The 16,747-nt window shown below is 44.6% G+C and overlaps 1 protein-coding gene across 7 annotated transcripts in view; it reads left to right on the top strand.

The window, feature by feature from the left end:
- The window catches only part of ZMYM2 (zinc finger MYM-type containing 2), a 189,407-nt gene that overhangs the window by 27,974 nt on the left and 144,686 nt on the right, over positions 1-16,747 (top strand). For 3 of the 7 annotated variants that reach the window (XM_024216997.2, XM_024216980.2, XM_024217006.2), the window contains exons 3-5: positions 14,260-14,341; positions 14,431-14,528; positions 15,708-16,564. In XM_024216997.2, the coding sequence (XP_024072765.1) occupies positions 15,718-16,564 (847 nt within the window). In that variant the 5' untranslated portion in view covers positions 14,260-14,341; positions 14,431-14,528; positions 15,708-15,717. Of the gene's footprint in view, positions 1-14,259; positions 14,372-14,430; positions 14,529-15,707; positions 16,565-16,747 lie in introns of those variants that run through there. The other 4 variants (XM_024217026.2, XM_024217019.2, XM_024216989.2 and 1 more) reach the window with 3 other exon arrangements.

A 16,747-nucleotide genomic window follows, 5' to 3' on the forward strand; every position in this document is an offset into this window, starting at 1 on the left:
ATTGACCACTGTCGGAAGACAGGATACTGGGCTAGATGGGCCTTTGGTCTGTTCCAGTATGGCCGTTCTTATGTTCTTAAGTTTCAATATTTTGTGTTTTTTGCCTATAACAGTTTTGTGAATTTCAAATATCCTACTAGTAATGTTTGACAGATTGGGAATGTCTGTGTCAAATTCTGAACTCCATTTTGTTGTGAGAACACCTTTTTCTTTTTAGAGGCTCCACTTTGTACTGTAATCTTCATTTTGGAGGGTAACCTTGATAATGTATTGTAAACTTACTTGTGGATTAGAGCAGCGGTTCTCAAACTGTGGGTCGCAACCCTGTTTTAATGGGGTTGCCAGGGCTGGCTTAGACTTGCTTCAGCCCTGGGTGGCAGGGCTCAGGTTACAGGCCCCCTGCCTGGGGCTGAAGCCCTTGGGCTTTGGCTTTTGCCCCCCAGCCTGAGGAGGTGGGGCTTTGCGCCCCCTTCCTTGCCCCGGATGGCGAGCCTTGGGTGAGCTCAGGCTTTGGTCCTCCCTCCTGGTGTCCTGTAGTAATTTTTGTTGTCAGAAGGGGGTTGTGCTGCAATGAAGTTTGAGAACCCATGGATTAGAGTATTTATTTTGTAGTAGAGGCTGGACACCTCGTTGAATTACTATTTGGGAAGCTGGTACAGAGCAGTCTATCAACTCGGTCTCTGAGTTACTGGCCCATATACAAGAACAATGACCATTCTACACAGAAGCTTGGCTGTGGGAGAGGGCTGGAGTTCCTCAGACTGGGCATATGGCCAAAATGGGTCAAAGATTATATTTAAGGGGTAATGTTCACAGACATCTGCGGGAAGACCAAGCCAAGGAGAGAGGTGGCAGGAAGGGCCGTGTAGCCGAAGAATGCTGACCAAATCCAGCAGTTATAGGAAGAGTGAGATCAGAGAAAAGGGATGGGCTGCACTTGAGATTTTGTTTTTCAAAGACCTGTAACCCTGTAGTGCTGTTAAGAGTAAAATGTCTGTGGTTAAGAAATTCCTTTGCGAAGCCTGTATTCTTTGATTGCCTGTCATGTTGTCCCTGAAGGGGTTAATGGAGAAGATCAGAGCACCCACAGTGAGGTGACATTCTGAGGTATCCCTTTAGAAGCAGCTGGTGACACATGTATTAGCATTTGGAAGAGTTGAGGCACTGGTTCTGGTATGTAAGGCAGCCAGGCTACAAAGCCCAAAGTCCCAAGAAAGGGGCGCTGAGATCTTTTGAGGTCCGAGGTATGCACCTGGGAACTGGCCTGAGAAGACCCAGAGCTAGAACATAAGAATGGCCATACTGCATCAGACCAGTAATCCGTCTAGCCTGTCTTCTGACAGTGGCCAATGCCAGGGGCTTCAGAGGGAACAGGCAGTCATTGAGTGAACCATCCCCGGAGTGGATGACACTCCCAGCTTTTGGCAAACAGAGGCTAGGGACACTCAGAGCATAGTGTTTCATCCCTGACCATTCTGGTTAATAGACACTGATGAACCTATTTTCCATGAACTTATCTAGTACTTTTTTGAACCCTGTTATAGTCTTGGCCTTCACAACATCCTCTGGCAAGGAGTTCCACAGGTTGACTGCGTTGCATGAAAAAATATTTCCTTTTGTTTGTTTTAAACCTGCTGCCTATTAATTTCATTAGATGACACCTGGTTCTTGTGCTACATGAAGGAGTAAATAAAATTTCCTTATTCATTTTCATAGGAATAGAACAAGTTAAAAATTACTTAAGCAAATTAGATATCTTCATGTTACCAGGGCCTGATTAAATGCATCCTAGAATACTCCAGGAGCTGATTGAGGAGGTATCTGAGCCATTAGCGATTATTTTTGAAAAGTCATGGAAGAAGGGAGAGATTCCGGAAGACTGGAAAAGGGCAAATATAGTGTCCATCTATAAAAAAGGGAAATAAGGACAACCCGGGGAATTACAGACCAGTCAGCTTAACTTCTGTACTGGGAAAGATAATGGAGCAAATAATTAAGCAATCAATTTGCAAACATCTAGAAGATAATGTGATAAGTAACAGCATGGATTTGTCAAGAACAAATCGTGTCAAACCAACCTGATAGCTTTCTTTGGCAGGGTAACAATCCTTGTGGATAGGGAGGAAGCGGTAGACATGGTATATCTTGACTTTAGTAAAGCTTTTGATACTGTCTCGCATGACCTTCTCATAAACAAAGTAAGGAAATACAACCTAGATGGAGCTACTATAAAGTGGGTGCAGAACTGGTTGGAAAACTGTCCCCAGAGTTTGCGGACAATACCAAGCTGGAGTTGCAAGTGCTTTGGAGGATAGGATTAAAATTCAAAATGATCTGGACTAACTGGAGAAATGGTCCGAAGTAAATAGGATGAAATTCAATAAGCACAAATACATTTAGGAAAGAACAATCAGTTGTTGCACACACATACAAAATGGGAAATGAATGCCTAGGAAGGAGTACTGCGGAAAGGGATCTGGGGTTCATAGTGGACCACAAGCTAAATATGAGTCAACAGCGTAACACACTTGCAAAAAAAGTGAATATCGTTCTGGGACGTAGAAGCAGGAGTGTTGTAAGCAAGACACGAGAAGTAAATCTTCTGCTCTACTCCGCGCTGATTAGGCCTGAGCCCGAGTATTGTGTCCAGTAAAGATGTGGACAAATTGGAGAGAGTCTAGAGGAAAGCGACAAAAATGATTAAAGATCTAGAAAATATGACCTTTGAGGGAAGATTGAAAAAATTTAGTTTGTTTAGTCTGGAAAAGAGAAGACTGAGAGGACATAAGTTTTCAAGTACATAAAAAGTTGTAACAAGGAGAAGGTAGAAGAATTGTTGTTCTTAACCTCTGAGGATAGGACAAGAAGCAATGAGCTTAAATTGCAGCAAGGGCAGTTTAGCTTGGATATTAGTAAAAACTTCCTAACTGTCAGGATAATTAAGCACTGGAATAAATTGCCTAGGGCGGTTGTGGAATCTCCATCATTGGAGCTTTTTAAGAGCAGGTTAGACAAACACCTCTCAGGAATGGTCTAGATAACACTTAGTCCTGCCATGAATGAAGGGGACTGGACTAGATGACCTCTCGAGGTCCCTTCCATTCCTATGAATCTGATTTTCTCCACACCATTCACAATTTTATAGACCTCTACCATATCCCTTTTTAGTCATCTCTTTTCCAAGCTGAAAAGTCCTGGTCTTATTAATCTCTCCTCACATGGAAGCTGTTCCATACTTCTAGGAAAAGTGACTAGTCACAGCTTGGTCTGTGGGGATGGAGGAGGCTCAGATGACTTAAAAGCATGTGGGATCCATTGGTTGTGTTTACTCACAAGACTGGTGTCTGTGCAGAGAGAGGGACTGGGGCAGGTTGTGACAGTGGAATTTTGTGTGTATAAAAAAAAAAGGCAATTCATCAATTTTAATCTAAAGTTAAAACTGGTTATTTCAAATTAGTTTTACAAAACCTAGTTTAAATAAATGCTTTAAAAAAATAAAATAAAAGGTGATTTAAATTGTTCCACTCTGTAGATAGGTTAAAAGTAATGCCCTAAATTTCACCCAGAAACCTTTTGTCAGTCAGTGTAGATCCTAGAGCATTGATGTAATACTCCATTTAATGAGTGGACTTCCCTTTTCTGAATAGGTATAGTTTAAGTGGTCTCTTCATAGGCTCAAGTTAGCTGCATTACTGCAGTTTTGATATCAAGCTGATAGGGCATAGATAATTGTGGCAAGGTCTGGTTGAACAGTGCTCGTGGCCACATCTTCTATCTAATAATGCACCTAAGTTTGCATCTGCAAACTTACCACCTTACCACCTTCATCTGCAAACCCTATCACCTTACCACCTTCATCTGCAAACACTTGGAAGGTGGTAAGGTGATAGGGAACAGCCAGCATGGATTTGTAAAGAACAAATCATGTCAAACCAATCTGATAGCTTTCTTCGATAGGATAACGAGTCTTGTGGATAAGGGAGAAGCTGTGGATGTGGTATACCTAGACTTTAGTAAGGCATTTGATACGGTCTCGCATGATATTCTTATCGACAAACTAGGCAAATACAATTTAGATGGGGCTACTATAAGGTGGGTGCATAACTGGCTGGATAACCGTACTCAGAGAGTTGTTATTAATGGTTCCCAATCCTGCTGGAAAGGCATAACGAGTGGGGTTCCGCAGGGGTCTGTTTTGGGACCGGCTCTGTTCAATATCTTCATTAACGACTTAGATATTGGTATAGAAAGTACGATTATTAAGTTTGCGGATGATACCAAACTGGGAGGGATTGCAACTGCTTTGGAGGACAGGGTCATAATTCAAAATGATCTGGACAAATTGGAGAAATGGTCTGAGTTAAACAGGATGAAGTTTAACAAAGACAAATGCAAAGTGCTCCACTTAGGAAGAAAAAATCAGTTTCACACATACAGAATGGGAAGAGACTGTCTAGGAAGGAGTACGGCAGAAAGGGATCTAGGGGTTATAGTGGACCACAAGCTAAATATGAGTCAACAGTGTGATGCTGTTGCAAAAAAAGCAAACATGATTCTGGGATGTATTAACAGGTGTGTTGTGAGCAAGACACGAGAAGTCATTCTTCCGCTCTACTCTGCTCTGGTTAGGCCTCAGCTGGAGTATTGTGTCCAGTTCTGGGCACCGCATTTCAAGAAAGATGTGGAGAAATTGGAAAGGGTCCAGAGAAGAGCAACAAGAATGATTAAAGGTCTTGAGAACATGACCTATGAAGCAAGGCTGAAAGAATTGAGTTTGTTTAGTTTGGAAAAGAGAAGACTGAGAGGGGACATGATAGCAGTTTTCAGGTATCTAAAAGGGTGTCATAAGGAGGAGGGAGAAAACTTGTTCACCTTAGCCTCTGAGGATAGAACAAGAAGCAATGGGCTTAAACTGCAGCAAGGGAGGTCTAGGTTGGACATTAGGAAAAAGTTCCTAACTGTCAGGGTGGTTAAACACTGGAATAAATTGCCTAGGGAGGTTGTGGAATCTCCATCTCTGGAGATATTTAAGAGTAGGTTAGATAAATGTCTATCAGGGATGGTCTAGACAGTATTTGGTCCTGCCATGCGGGCAGGGGACTGGACTCGATGACCTCTCGAGGTCCCTTCCAGTCCTAGAATCTATGAATCTATGAATCTATGAATAAGTTCTTGCCTGTAGTTGAAATGTTGGTTGCATGCTCTGTCAGGAGCCCCAGTATAATTTCTTCCAACTACAGGATGGTGATTAACATAATGATCACATCACAACCCATATCTCCTCACTAACTCTTCCAAGGGCCTCATTTGCATGTTGGTCAGGAGGGGCTGACAGTACAGACACCTATCTCCTTCATAGGAGAGAAGCCTCAGAGTAGAAGGTAGTGGTGTGGAATTGTAACTTCCTGATCTCTCAAAGATGGGACTACTCCAAACAGAATTCATGCCTGCTAGGTCAATAGGCAAGTTAATGGAACCTCATAGTCAATGATTTCAAAAGCTGCTGACTGATCCGGTGAGCATAGATGTTCTAGGTTCATCCATTGCAAGGAGGAAATCTTCAACCTAATGCCACCAAAGGTGTTTCTAGACCATACCTGTGCTTAAACCCCAATTGGACAGGATAAGGGAAATTAAGAAACCAACCAATGATAATCTCTGGAAAAAGATATTTTCTTGAGTAGGGGCCTCAATAAATTCTTTAAGAATTACAAGCATGTGCCTCCCACTTACAAAAACTGTTAAATCTCAATCAGCTGTGGCTCCAGTAACTACTTGATGGCTGTCATCACCCAGGTAGGGCAAAAAGTCCAATTCATGCTGTAGCTTGAAGCCACCTAAGTACCTTCATAACACTGAGGCTTGGTCTACACTAAACCCCCAAATCGAACTAAGGTACGCAACTTCAGCTACGTGAATAACGTAGCTGAAGTTCGAAGTACCTTAGTTCGAACTTACCTCGGTCCACACGCGGCAGGCAGGCTCCCCCGTCGACTCCGCGGTACTCCTCTCATCTAGCTGGAGTACCGCAGTCGACGGCGAGCACTTCCTGGTTCGACTTATCGCGTCCAGACAAGACGCGATAAGTCGAACCCAGAACTTCGATTGCCAGCCGCCGAACTAGCGGCTGGGTGTAGACATACCCTGAGTTTTACCCTCAGCCTAAATGCCAGATGCAGAATGCACCCAACTTTATGAATAGAGCATATAAGCACCTGGGACTCCCTGTGGCGTTAGTACCTTTCTGAGCTGATCCATTTCTCCTCTTCTCTTCCACAAGAAAATACCTAAAAATTAATTCTTTGGACAGTGCCGGCTTTGGCATTGAATGCTGTTTCACCATGCTTTCCTTAAAGAACTTTTTCACAATCAGTAACTTTGATTCACTGAGATTGGTAGGTCCAAAACATGACTGATTTCTTTTCTACAAAGTTTGGCAATTCTTCTAAAATAAAATGTCAATATTCTTGTGTTTTTAAAATAAGAAGAAAATCCAAACATAGCCTTTCAGTACATACAGGCGGCAATCTTACAATCAATGGTGCATAAGTGCACTTCAGTACCTGCTCTTTGAGGTTGTTTATAAGTAGTAAGAAATGTTACACATCATGCTATTAAACTGGAAAATGTTCCTTGACAGCATCATACAGTAAAACTCTACAATAAGCTAACTTTTTGAGAGAGTCAAACTCAAGAAGGGTCAGACAATGAAGATGCATAAGTAATGAATGTCATTGGTTAGAAAGAAATGAGAGGAAGTTAAATTAAGGGAATTAAAGTGTTTATGTGATTAGTGGAGCACCTGGTTTCAAGCCTAACTAATATAGCCAAATGACTTAGCAGACCCTAAATTGGCCAAGTGAAGTATAATCTGTATGTGAATTGCCTTGACTAACACATTGTAACAACCTTGTAGTCAAAGGCCAAAGTTCAGACCTGGGGTAAGTGGATGAAACTTCATTGAAGTTATTGCAGTTTATGTACCTACACATGTGTAGTCTTGGGAGGATTTGATTTTAATTGATAGACGTTGGTAAAAATCCATTTAAGATGATGCACTGAAATTGAAGGAATAGAATATTGACTGGATAACAGTTGGCAGGATCTCCCTACAATTTATAAACCTCTTCCTAGCATTGAAAAATCCACACCCCTTGAGCAACGCGGTTATACTGACCTAACCCCCGGGTAGACAGTGCTTTGTCGATGGGAGAGTTTCTCCAGTTGATGTAGCTACCACTTCTCGTGGAAGTGGATTAACTATGCCAACGGGAGAAGCTCACCTGTCGGTGTAGTAGCATCTTCATTAAAGTGCTTCAGCAGCCGCTGCAGCTTTTTAAATGTAGATTTGCCCTGAGAGCTGCTTGAATCTTAGTACCTTTTGCTTAAAATAATTGCAATCATCTCCACGTGCTTTTAATGAACATGTCTGTGTATCTATATAGCAGGGGTCGGCAACGTTTGGCACGTGGCTTGCCAGGGTAAGCACCCTGGCGAACCGGGCCAGTTTGTTTACCTGCTGACGCGGCAGGTTCGGCCGATCGTGGCCCCCACTGGCCGTGGTTCGCCGTCCCGGGCCAATGGGGGCAGCGGGAAGCGGCCCGGGTGAGCGATGTGCTGGCTGCGGCTTCCCACCGCCCCCGTTGGCCCAGGACGGCGAACTGCAGCCAGTGGGGGCCGTGATCGTCCGAACCTGCCGCGTCAGCTGGTAAATAAACTGGCCCAGCCCGCCAGGGTGCTTACCCTGGCGAGCCGCGTGCCAAACGTTGCCGACCCCTGCTATATAGTATCAACTAAAATGCGCTCCAATTACAAACTGTGCCTAGTGTAAAATCTGGAATGTGTACCTTCTGGGAGAGATGACCGCTTCAGTTCCCAACTCTTGGCTAGGACACTCTAATAGCATAATCAGTTTTATCTATCATTCAGGAACAACTAAACTGATATTCGTGCATTCTGTTAGTATTATGTGATTGAACTGTTACGTAATAGTGCGTTACCCACCCAGAGAACAAATAATTCTAAGTACTGTGAGCTGGACAGCACCTCTTATACAGAAGGATGACATCACTTTAAAAAAAAAAAAGGCAACAAAGAGTCCTGTGGCACCTTAAAGACTAACAGATGTATTGGAGCATAAGCTTTCGTGGGTGAATACTCACTTCGTCAGACGCATGGCTGACATGGCTACCCCTCTGATATTTTAAAAAAAAGTCTTTCTAAACTCTCTCTTCTGGTGTGAAGGAAACAGACTTGTTATCCTGGTTGGTAAGACTTTGGGCAGCGGCGGGGGAGAGAAAAGAACCTGTTGTTCTTCTTCGAGAGATGTCCCTGTGGGTGCTCCACTCCAGGAGTTGGTGCGTCCCTGCGCCTTTGCTCGGAGATATTTTGCAGCAGTACTCGTAGCGGCCACGCATGTGCAGAGGCTGCCCCCCGCTGTGAATCTAGGTTAATAGTACGCATGCGTGGCCGGTCTCCTCAGTTCCTTCTCTACCATCCCCGGCCTGAGACGGAGCTCAGCAGACTCCTTAGGAAATCCCTCACTCTTGCTACAATTACCCTTCGAGTAGTTAGTTTGTTGTCAGTTCTTTGTTAGTGTAGTTAATTACCTCTTTTATCTGTTACCCAAAAAAAAAAAAAGTTTTTTCTGTCAGCTGCAGCTGCTTCGGCCATGCCTGGCTCCACAGGCTTCAAGCGCTGTTCTACATGTAAGAAGGCTATCCCGCTGTCAGATGGCCACTCACAGTGTATAAAATGTTTGGGGGAAGCCCACATTCACCAAAAATGTGCCCACTGCAGTAAACTTAGTTCCAGGGCATGGAAGGACAGGGAGCTTAGACTTAAACTGCTCCTCCTGCAAAAGTCTATTGGGTCAGTTTCAGACCCAGGCGCTGAATCCGGCTCCGCTGCCCGCCACAGCCCCCCCCGCCTCAAAAAAACTGAAAAAATCTACAAAGAAAGGACAGCCTTCTTCACTAACGAAGGTTATGAGGCACAAGATTTCTTCAGGCAGATCAACGGTCTCCCTGCCTGTGTTTCCTCGCTTCAGCAACTTTTGATGAGCCGGGCTCCTCAGGAACCGCGCGAAAGCCGCCTGAGGCTGCGGCGGCGGCGCGAGGCTTCGGTGCCGAGGCTCCAGGCTTTCAGTTGCCTGCCTCTCTTATGGCACCGTTCGGCACCGCGATGGATGCTGTGCCGACATTTCATAACATGCCTGATCCCCTGCAGGCTGATGTTGCTACCCCCGGCACCGACAACCGCGGAGCAGACTGACAGGGAGATCACAAGCAAAACCCCTGCTCAGAGGAATGTTCCCGCACGGCAACCTCCCCCTGCACAGCTTTCACCTCACGCAGGAGCCTCACCATTTCAATTTACTCAGACAGCAGATCTATTGGTATCACCTATCCTGCAGTCTTCCCTGATGAATGCCTGTTTTTCTCCAATGCCTAAGTCAGGATCTGAACAGTCTTCCTCCAGTGAGGAAGTTTTTTCTCCATATCAAGACTCCCACTCCCAGACCCCAGTCAATAGAAGTTATAAGAAAACGACCTCATCCTATTCTCAGGATCCTGCCCCCTGCGGGGTGAACTCCTGGATGGCACCACCTATGCCCTACCCACCACCATGGCAATATTGGACACGATGGGCATCGTACCCTCGAGAATACGTGCGCTACGGCAATTCGACCAGGCGCAACACTGGTCTAGCGCCACCACCTGATGAATCTGCCAGTGATACAAGACACCTGGCAGCACAGTCACACTTCCAGGATCAACCTAGCCCTGCTCCTATTCCAGCAGAGCCGGAGGTAACGCCTGGAGAAGCCTTACTTCCCCTTCCTCCAACACCGTCGGATGACTACGCAAAATTCCAAGACCTCTTTAAAAGAGTTGCCAGTGACTTGAGAACTACCTTGGAGGAAGTCACTGAACAACAGTATGAGCTAACGGACATCCTACAGCCCTCTTCTTCCTCTAGGGTGGCATTACCAATCAACGTAGCCCTTTTAGAACCCGCTAAGTCCATCTGGCAGACTCCAGCTACAAGCCTACCTACCTGTGAACAAGCGGACAGGAAGTACTTTATCCCTTCAAAGGGCCCTGGATTCCTTTTTACCCACCTGGCGCCAAACTCATTGGTAGTAGGCGCTGCGAACCAAAGGGCCAAACAACAGTATTCCCGTTCCACCCCAGCCAACAAGGACAGTAAACGCTTGGATCTCTTTGGTCGTAAAGTATACGCATCCTCGACCCTACAATTTCGTATAGCTAATTATACTGCAGTCCTTGCAAAATATGGTCACAAAAACTATAATAAATTCATGGATTTTATTGACGACATTCCAGAACAGAAGAAACAACAATTCACAGCTCTGGTTTCCGAGGGACAAATCATATCACGTAACGCTCTTCAAGTGGCCCTCGATGTAGCCAACACTGCAGCAAGATTGACCGCCACAGCAGTGGTCATGCGACGGGGTTCATGGCTCTCCTCCTCTTTCTTTCCTCGAGAAGTTCAGAGCACCATTGAAGATCTTCCCTTTGACGATGATAAACTTTTTGCTTCTACCACAAACGACGTGCTTCATTCAATGAAGGACTCAAGGGCAACCCTCCGGTCTTTAGGTCTCCAGACACGTATGACCAGAAGACGACAATATTGATACCAACCGTACCTACATCCACGCTATCCCGTATTTACACAACACTCCCATAGACCACAGGAACAACAACGTTAAAGACCAAGATTCCAGCGTCGTCGTCCCAATTCTGCAGGGGCGCCTCAACCCCCTCCAACTAATAGGCAGATTTGAAGCCTTGGTCGAGGGTTTAGAAAACAGCGTTCCCACTTCAGCCAACACACCTATCTTTGGACACCGCCTATGACCATTCTCCCACCAATGGAAGAACATTACCTCCGACAAGTGGGTCATAGAGGTAGTTACAATTGGATACGCCATCCCCTTCCTCTCCTTGCCTCCCACCCACCCACCCTCCCCGTCCCTCTTCAGGGACCCCTCTCACGAGCAGCTACTCCTCCAAGAAGTGCAACATCTCCTTCATCTGGGAGCAGTAGAAATTGTGCCAGAACGACACAAAGGGAAGGGTTTTTACTCCCATTATTTTTTAACAGAAAAGAAAAATGGGGGATGGCGACCAATCCTCGACCTCAGGCGGCTCAACAAATTTGTCAGAAAGCAAAAGTTCAAGATGGTTACCCTCACCACCATAATCCCAGCGTTGGAGCAGGGCGAGTGGTTTTCTGCCCTTGACCTACAAGATGCCTATTTTCATGTGACTATACACCTGGCCCACAGACGATTCCTACGTTTTAGTCTTGGCTCAACCCATTTTCAATACAGGGTTCTCCCCTTCGGACTGTCCACGGCCCCCCGTGTTTTTTCCAAGATCCTAGCCGTAGTTACTGCCGACCTCAGAAAACAAGGGATCGTAATATTTCCTTACCTAGACGATTGCCTCCTCAAAGCTTCAACGTTCGACGAAGCTCTCCGATCCACGCGGCTTACCGTCAATTGTTTCCTATCTCTAGGCCTGCAAATAAACAGAAACAAATCCACATTATGCCCCACCCAGCATCTGGAGTTCATAGGAGCATACCTCGACTCCCGGACAGGATTGGCATCTCTCCCACCCGACCGCTTCCACTCCATAAGCCAACTGGCCACAAAAATTCGCAACAGTCCCCAGGTGACTGTCCGAGACTGCCTACAAATACTAGGTCACATGGCCTCGTGCATTTTTGTCATCCAGAATGCACGCCTCTACATGAGGTGCTTCCAAGCGTGGTTGGCCATGGTTTACAGACCGAATGTGCAGTCTCTAAACAAGACTCTCTCCATACCTGTCCGAGTCAAAGATTCTCTACACTGGTGGACAGTTCACTCCAACCTCTGCTCTGGAGTCCCCTTTCTTCAGCAGGCTCCATCCCTCATACTGACGACCGATGCATCTCTGACAGGCTGGGGTGCACACATGTCTCACCACACAGTCCAGGGGCTATGGTCTTCAACCGAGACCTCCCTGCACATAAATGTCCTAGAACTTTGAGCTATTCGCAATGCGTGCCGTCACTTCCTGCCACTAATCAAGAATCATCACGTACGCATAATGACAGACAACATTGCATGCATGTTTGATGTAAACAGGCAGGGAGGAGCTCGATCCCATTCGCTGTGCACAGAGGCTACGAAGCTCTGGAATTGGTGTATTGCGAACAACATCCGGGTATCGGCTGCCTATCTCCCCGGAGTAATGAACACCACAGCGGACGAACTAAGCAGACGCTTCCCATGGGACCACGAGTGGGAGATAGATGAGAAAACCATTCACAACGTATTCAGCATTTGGGGTTACCCAACCATAGACCTTTTTGCAGCTACAAAAAACAAGAAATGCCCCAATTTTTGCTCCAGAGCAGGACTGGGCAAACATTCCCTGGGAGACGCATTCATGATCCCATGGCACCGAAACTTACTCTATGCGTTTCCCCCGATACCGGTTCTCAACAGGGTCCTAATAAAAATACGAACAGACCGGGCCACGGTGATCCTAATTGCCCCGTCGTGGCCCAGACAACCGTGGTTTCCGTTTCTCACCAGAATGTCGATTCGACCACCAATCTCCTTGCCTCTCATCCCGAACCTCCTATCACGGCCGCTTTCTCCACCCCAACCTGTCCATGCTTCACCTCAAAGCCTGGTTCCTACATGGTTCTCCCAAAGCGAACTAGATTGCTCTGAACAAGTTCAAAGGGTGCTCCTACATAGCAGAACACAATCTACTCGCACCACCTATCTACGAAAGTGGGAACGATTCACACATTGGTGTTCAGTTAAACAACTTTGTCCCACGTCGGTATCTCTTTCGCTCATATTTGACTATCTATTGGACCTTAAGCATTCCGGCCTTTCTTTCAGCTCCATCAGGGTCCATTTAGCTGCTATTACAACTTTTCATGAGAAAATTGATGACACTTCTGTCTTTGCTCATCCTATCACCAAACTTTTCCTCAAGGGACTCCAAACCCTATACCCAGACATTAAACCACCTACCACCCCATGGGACCTTCATCTAGTACTATCTTGCCTAACTCAACAACCATTTGAACCCCTAGCTACGTGCTCCCTTTTACACCTTTTGATGAAAACAGCATTTTTAGTGGCAATTACCTCTGCCAGACGGGCAGGAGAAATAGCAGCTCTTATGGCAGACCCACCATATACGCTATTTTTCAAAGACAAGGTTACCCTCAGATTACACCCCAAATTTCTTCCAAAGGTGCACTCGTCATTCCACGTTAATGAGCCGATACACCTACCGACCTTTTTTCCGAAACCACATGTGAACTCGTTCGAAGCCTCAGTGCATACACTAGATGTACGCAGGGCCATGTCCTTCTATTTGGATAGAACCAAACCTTTTAGAAATTCTTCTAGACTTTTTATCTCCATCGCAGAGCGCTCCAAAGGTACGCCTATTTCTACCCAGAGACTTTCAAACTGGATTTCTCAGTGCATCCGGTTGTGCTATCAGATGAAGAAAGTTACACCTCCAGACGGCATCAGAACACACTCCACTTTGCGTAAGATCTCTGGCTGCCTCTGTAGCAGATCTCTGGCTGCCTCTGTAGCATTCTTACGCAAAGTTCCCCTGGCTGATATCTGTAAAGCAGCCACCTGGTCCTCTGAGCACACATTTGTTAAACACTATGCCCTTACTCAAGGCCCTCTATCTGATATACGTTTGGGCAGGGCTGTACTATCTACGGCGTTCCTATCAGATCTGAAGTCCCTACCTCCTTAAGACACACAGCTTTAAAGTCACCTGGAGTGGAGCACCCACAGGGACATCTCTCTCTCGAAGAGGAGGTTACTCACCCTGTGCAGTAACTAACGTTCTTTGAGATGAGTGTCCCTGTGGGTGCTCCACTACTCACCCTCCTCCCCTCTACTTCGGAGTTGGGGTGGCCTCCGTTGTAGAGAAGGAACTGAGGAGACCGGCCATGCATGCGTACTATTAACCTAGACTTACAGCGGGGGGCAGCCTCTGTGCATGCGTGGCCGCTACGAGTACTGCTGCAAAAAATCTCCGAGCAAAGGCGCAGGGACGCACCAACACCTGGAGTGGAGTACCCACAGGGACACTCATCTCGAAGAACGTCAGTTACTGCACAGGGTGAGTAACCTCCTCTTATGTATGTTAGGATCATGAGAGTTTATTTTTATCTCTATTTCAGGACATTTCAACCAAGGGCATTAAGTTAATTGATATAAGAGGAATAGACCCTACACTGGAGCACTTGGGATCAACTTATTAAGGTAAACAGGCTGCAGTGGATTTCTGGATGGGTGAGTATTGGGGAAGAATACTCCCCACCCCACCCTTTTTTTTTTTTTTTTTTTTAAAGGTTACTTGCAGAAATCCACAAAGACATTTTTCCAGCCTTGAATAATCTTCTGTCATAAAGTATACAAAGAGTTGATGGTATCACACGTGCAAATTCAGGTATGTGTTTGAGTATATTATCATGCAGTTATCTTGATAGTCTTCCCAGTGCCTGCAGTAGCACCAATGCACTTCATTTACCAACAGCTGCTGTGAACTCTGTTTCTATTATGTCCTTTCCATTGGCCCTGATTATATATTTAGTCTTATATAATACATAAAAGCAAATATCCAGGGCTAAGGTTTCTTTTGGTGTATTAAATGTACTCATGCCAGTATCCACAAGATTAAACCCAGCAGCCTCCCCAAAACTACAAAAAGACCAGCTGAAAACAAAATGCCACATGCAAGATGAGTAGTGGATGAAGGAACCTGCAGCAGCATCTGATGTTGAGGAGATAGGAAGTGAATCTCTTACAACTTGTTAAAGAATATTAGAGAAGGAGCCAGGACCTAAAATGAGCCTCCTTTCATTGCTCCCTTGCAGTGGTCAGAGTTGAAGGTTGGCAGAGTCAATGTTTTCCTTTCTTCCTTTAGCGTCCAGCTATTCCAAGGCTTTTACCCTCGTTTGCTTCCCCCACCACACTTCAACTGGGCTGGAACCCTGTGATGGGGTTTATGCTTTCTAATTCAGACTGTGAAGTAGTCTTGGTTAGCCTACACCTTGTGAGCATTAGTCCATGCAAAGCAAGTCTTTTACTAGGCACGTAATTTGTGCATTTGCTGTTGAGATGTTTTCATGCCATTTTAAGAGGAATAAAAACTGACAACTTTAAATATCTGTTCTCTTGACCTTGCCTTGCAGTTGAGCAGAGGCAATGCTATTTGACCTATCGTGCATACAAGAAAGGTGTGGGGTATAGGGATAGGAAATTAAGCCTAAGTATTAAATGGCAACAAAAAGGTGACAATTGTGCTAAATTCTATTGATGTTTCCAACATGTATCTTGCTAAACTTAACAGCACATAGCTGTTCTGTTGGCAAAAGTTCTGTGAAACTGGTAGTGAACCTCCATTCTTACTAGCATGTTATGATGTGGGAGTGGTGTTAGGTAGCATAACGAGTAAAAGTTCTTCTAAAAGAGAAGGCCGATAGAAATCTTGAGCTGACATTAAGATCTAGTTAAGAAGAGAAAATAAGTAAAAGCTGACTTTTTAAATTTTATGGAATACTTGGTATTTAAAGAAGTTAAATCTTGTACTTAAATTACTTTTGTTTCTCTTTTACTTACAAAACAGCTTATCTGGAATGGACAGAAGTTCTCTGGGAGGATTAGAACTGTCTGAACATACTTCTGGTTTACTAGGAACTACTGCCATGGCAACTGGTCTTGCAAAAATAGGAAATTCTTTTGGAGGTCCGCCTAATACTCTAGTTTCTAGAACTAATAAGTTCCAAAACTCATCTATAGAAGATGATGATGATGTTGTTTTTATTGAACCTATACAACCTCCACAGACTTCTACATCACTGATATCAGATCAGAGAAACATTGCATTTATTTCATCAAAAAGCGACGAGCTTCAAGGAAATGATTCCAAAATGCTTCCTCCTTCAAAAGATTTAAGTTCTCAAAAGGGAAGTATAAGCGAGACTATTATTATTGATGATGAAGAAGATATTGAAACAGATCAAGGACAAGAGAAGAATGCTTCCAGTTTTAATGAACGAAGACTTCCAGAGTGTAAAAATAGATCCAGCGATATGGAATTCTCAGCTTCCAGTTTTTCAAGAAGTAAGGTAAATGCAGGAATAGGTAATAGTGGTATAACCACAGAACCAGACTCTGAAATTCAGATTGCTAATGTTACCACATTAGAAACAGGTATGAGCTCTGTGAATGATGGTCATTTAGAAAATACTGAAGGGCGTGACATGAACTTAATGATTACACATGTAACATCACTGCAGAATACCAACTTGGGAGATGTGTCTAACGGACTGCAGTCAAGTAATTTTGGTGTTAATATACAAACATACACCCCATCTTTAACTTCACAGACCAAGACTGGTGTAGGACCTTTCAATCCTGGTAGAATGAATGTGGCTGGAGATGTGTTTCAAAATGGAGAATCTGTGACTCATCACAGTCCTGGTAAGTCATACCTTTAAATATTTTGCTAAGCTTATAAAATGTATAAAATTTGAACAGTCCAAAATATTAATTTGTTTATATATAAAGCACAGAGCTACTAATATACACACATACACTCTTAACTTCATTCTTAGAAAAGGAACTCGTTTTTTTTTTAATCTGACATTTTATTTGTGCATTAGT

Source organism: Terrapene carolina, unplaced genomic scaffold, assembly GCF_002925995.2.
Source record: "Terrapene carolina triunguis isolate 2854851 unplaced genomic scaffold, T_m_triunguis-2.0 Scaffold138, whole genome shotgun sequence".
NCBI lineage: Eukaryota > Metazoa > Chordata > Testudines > Emydidae > Terrapene > Terrapene triunguis.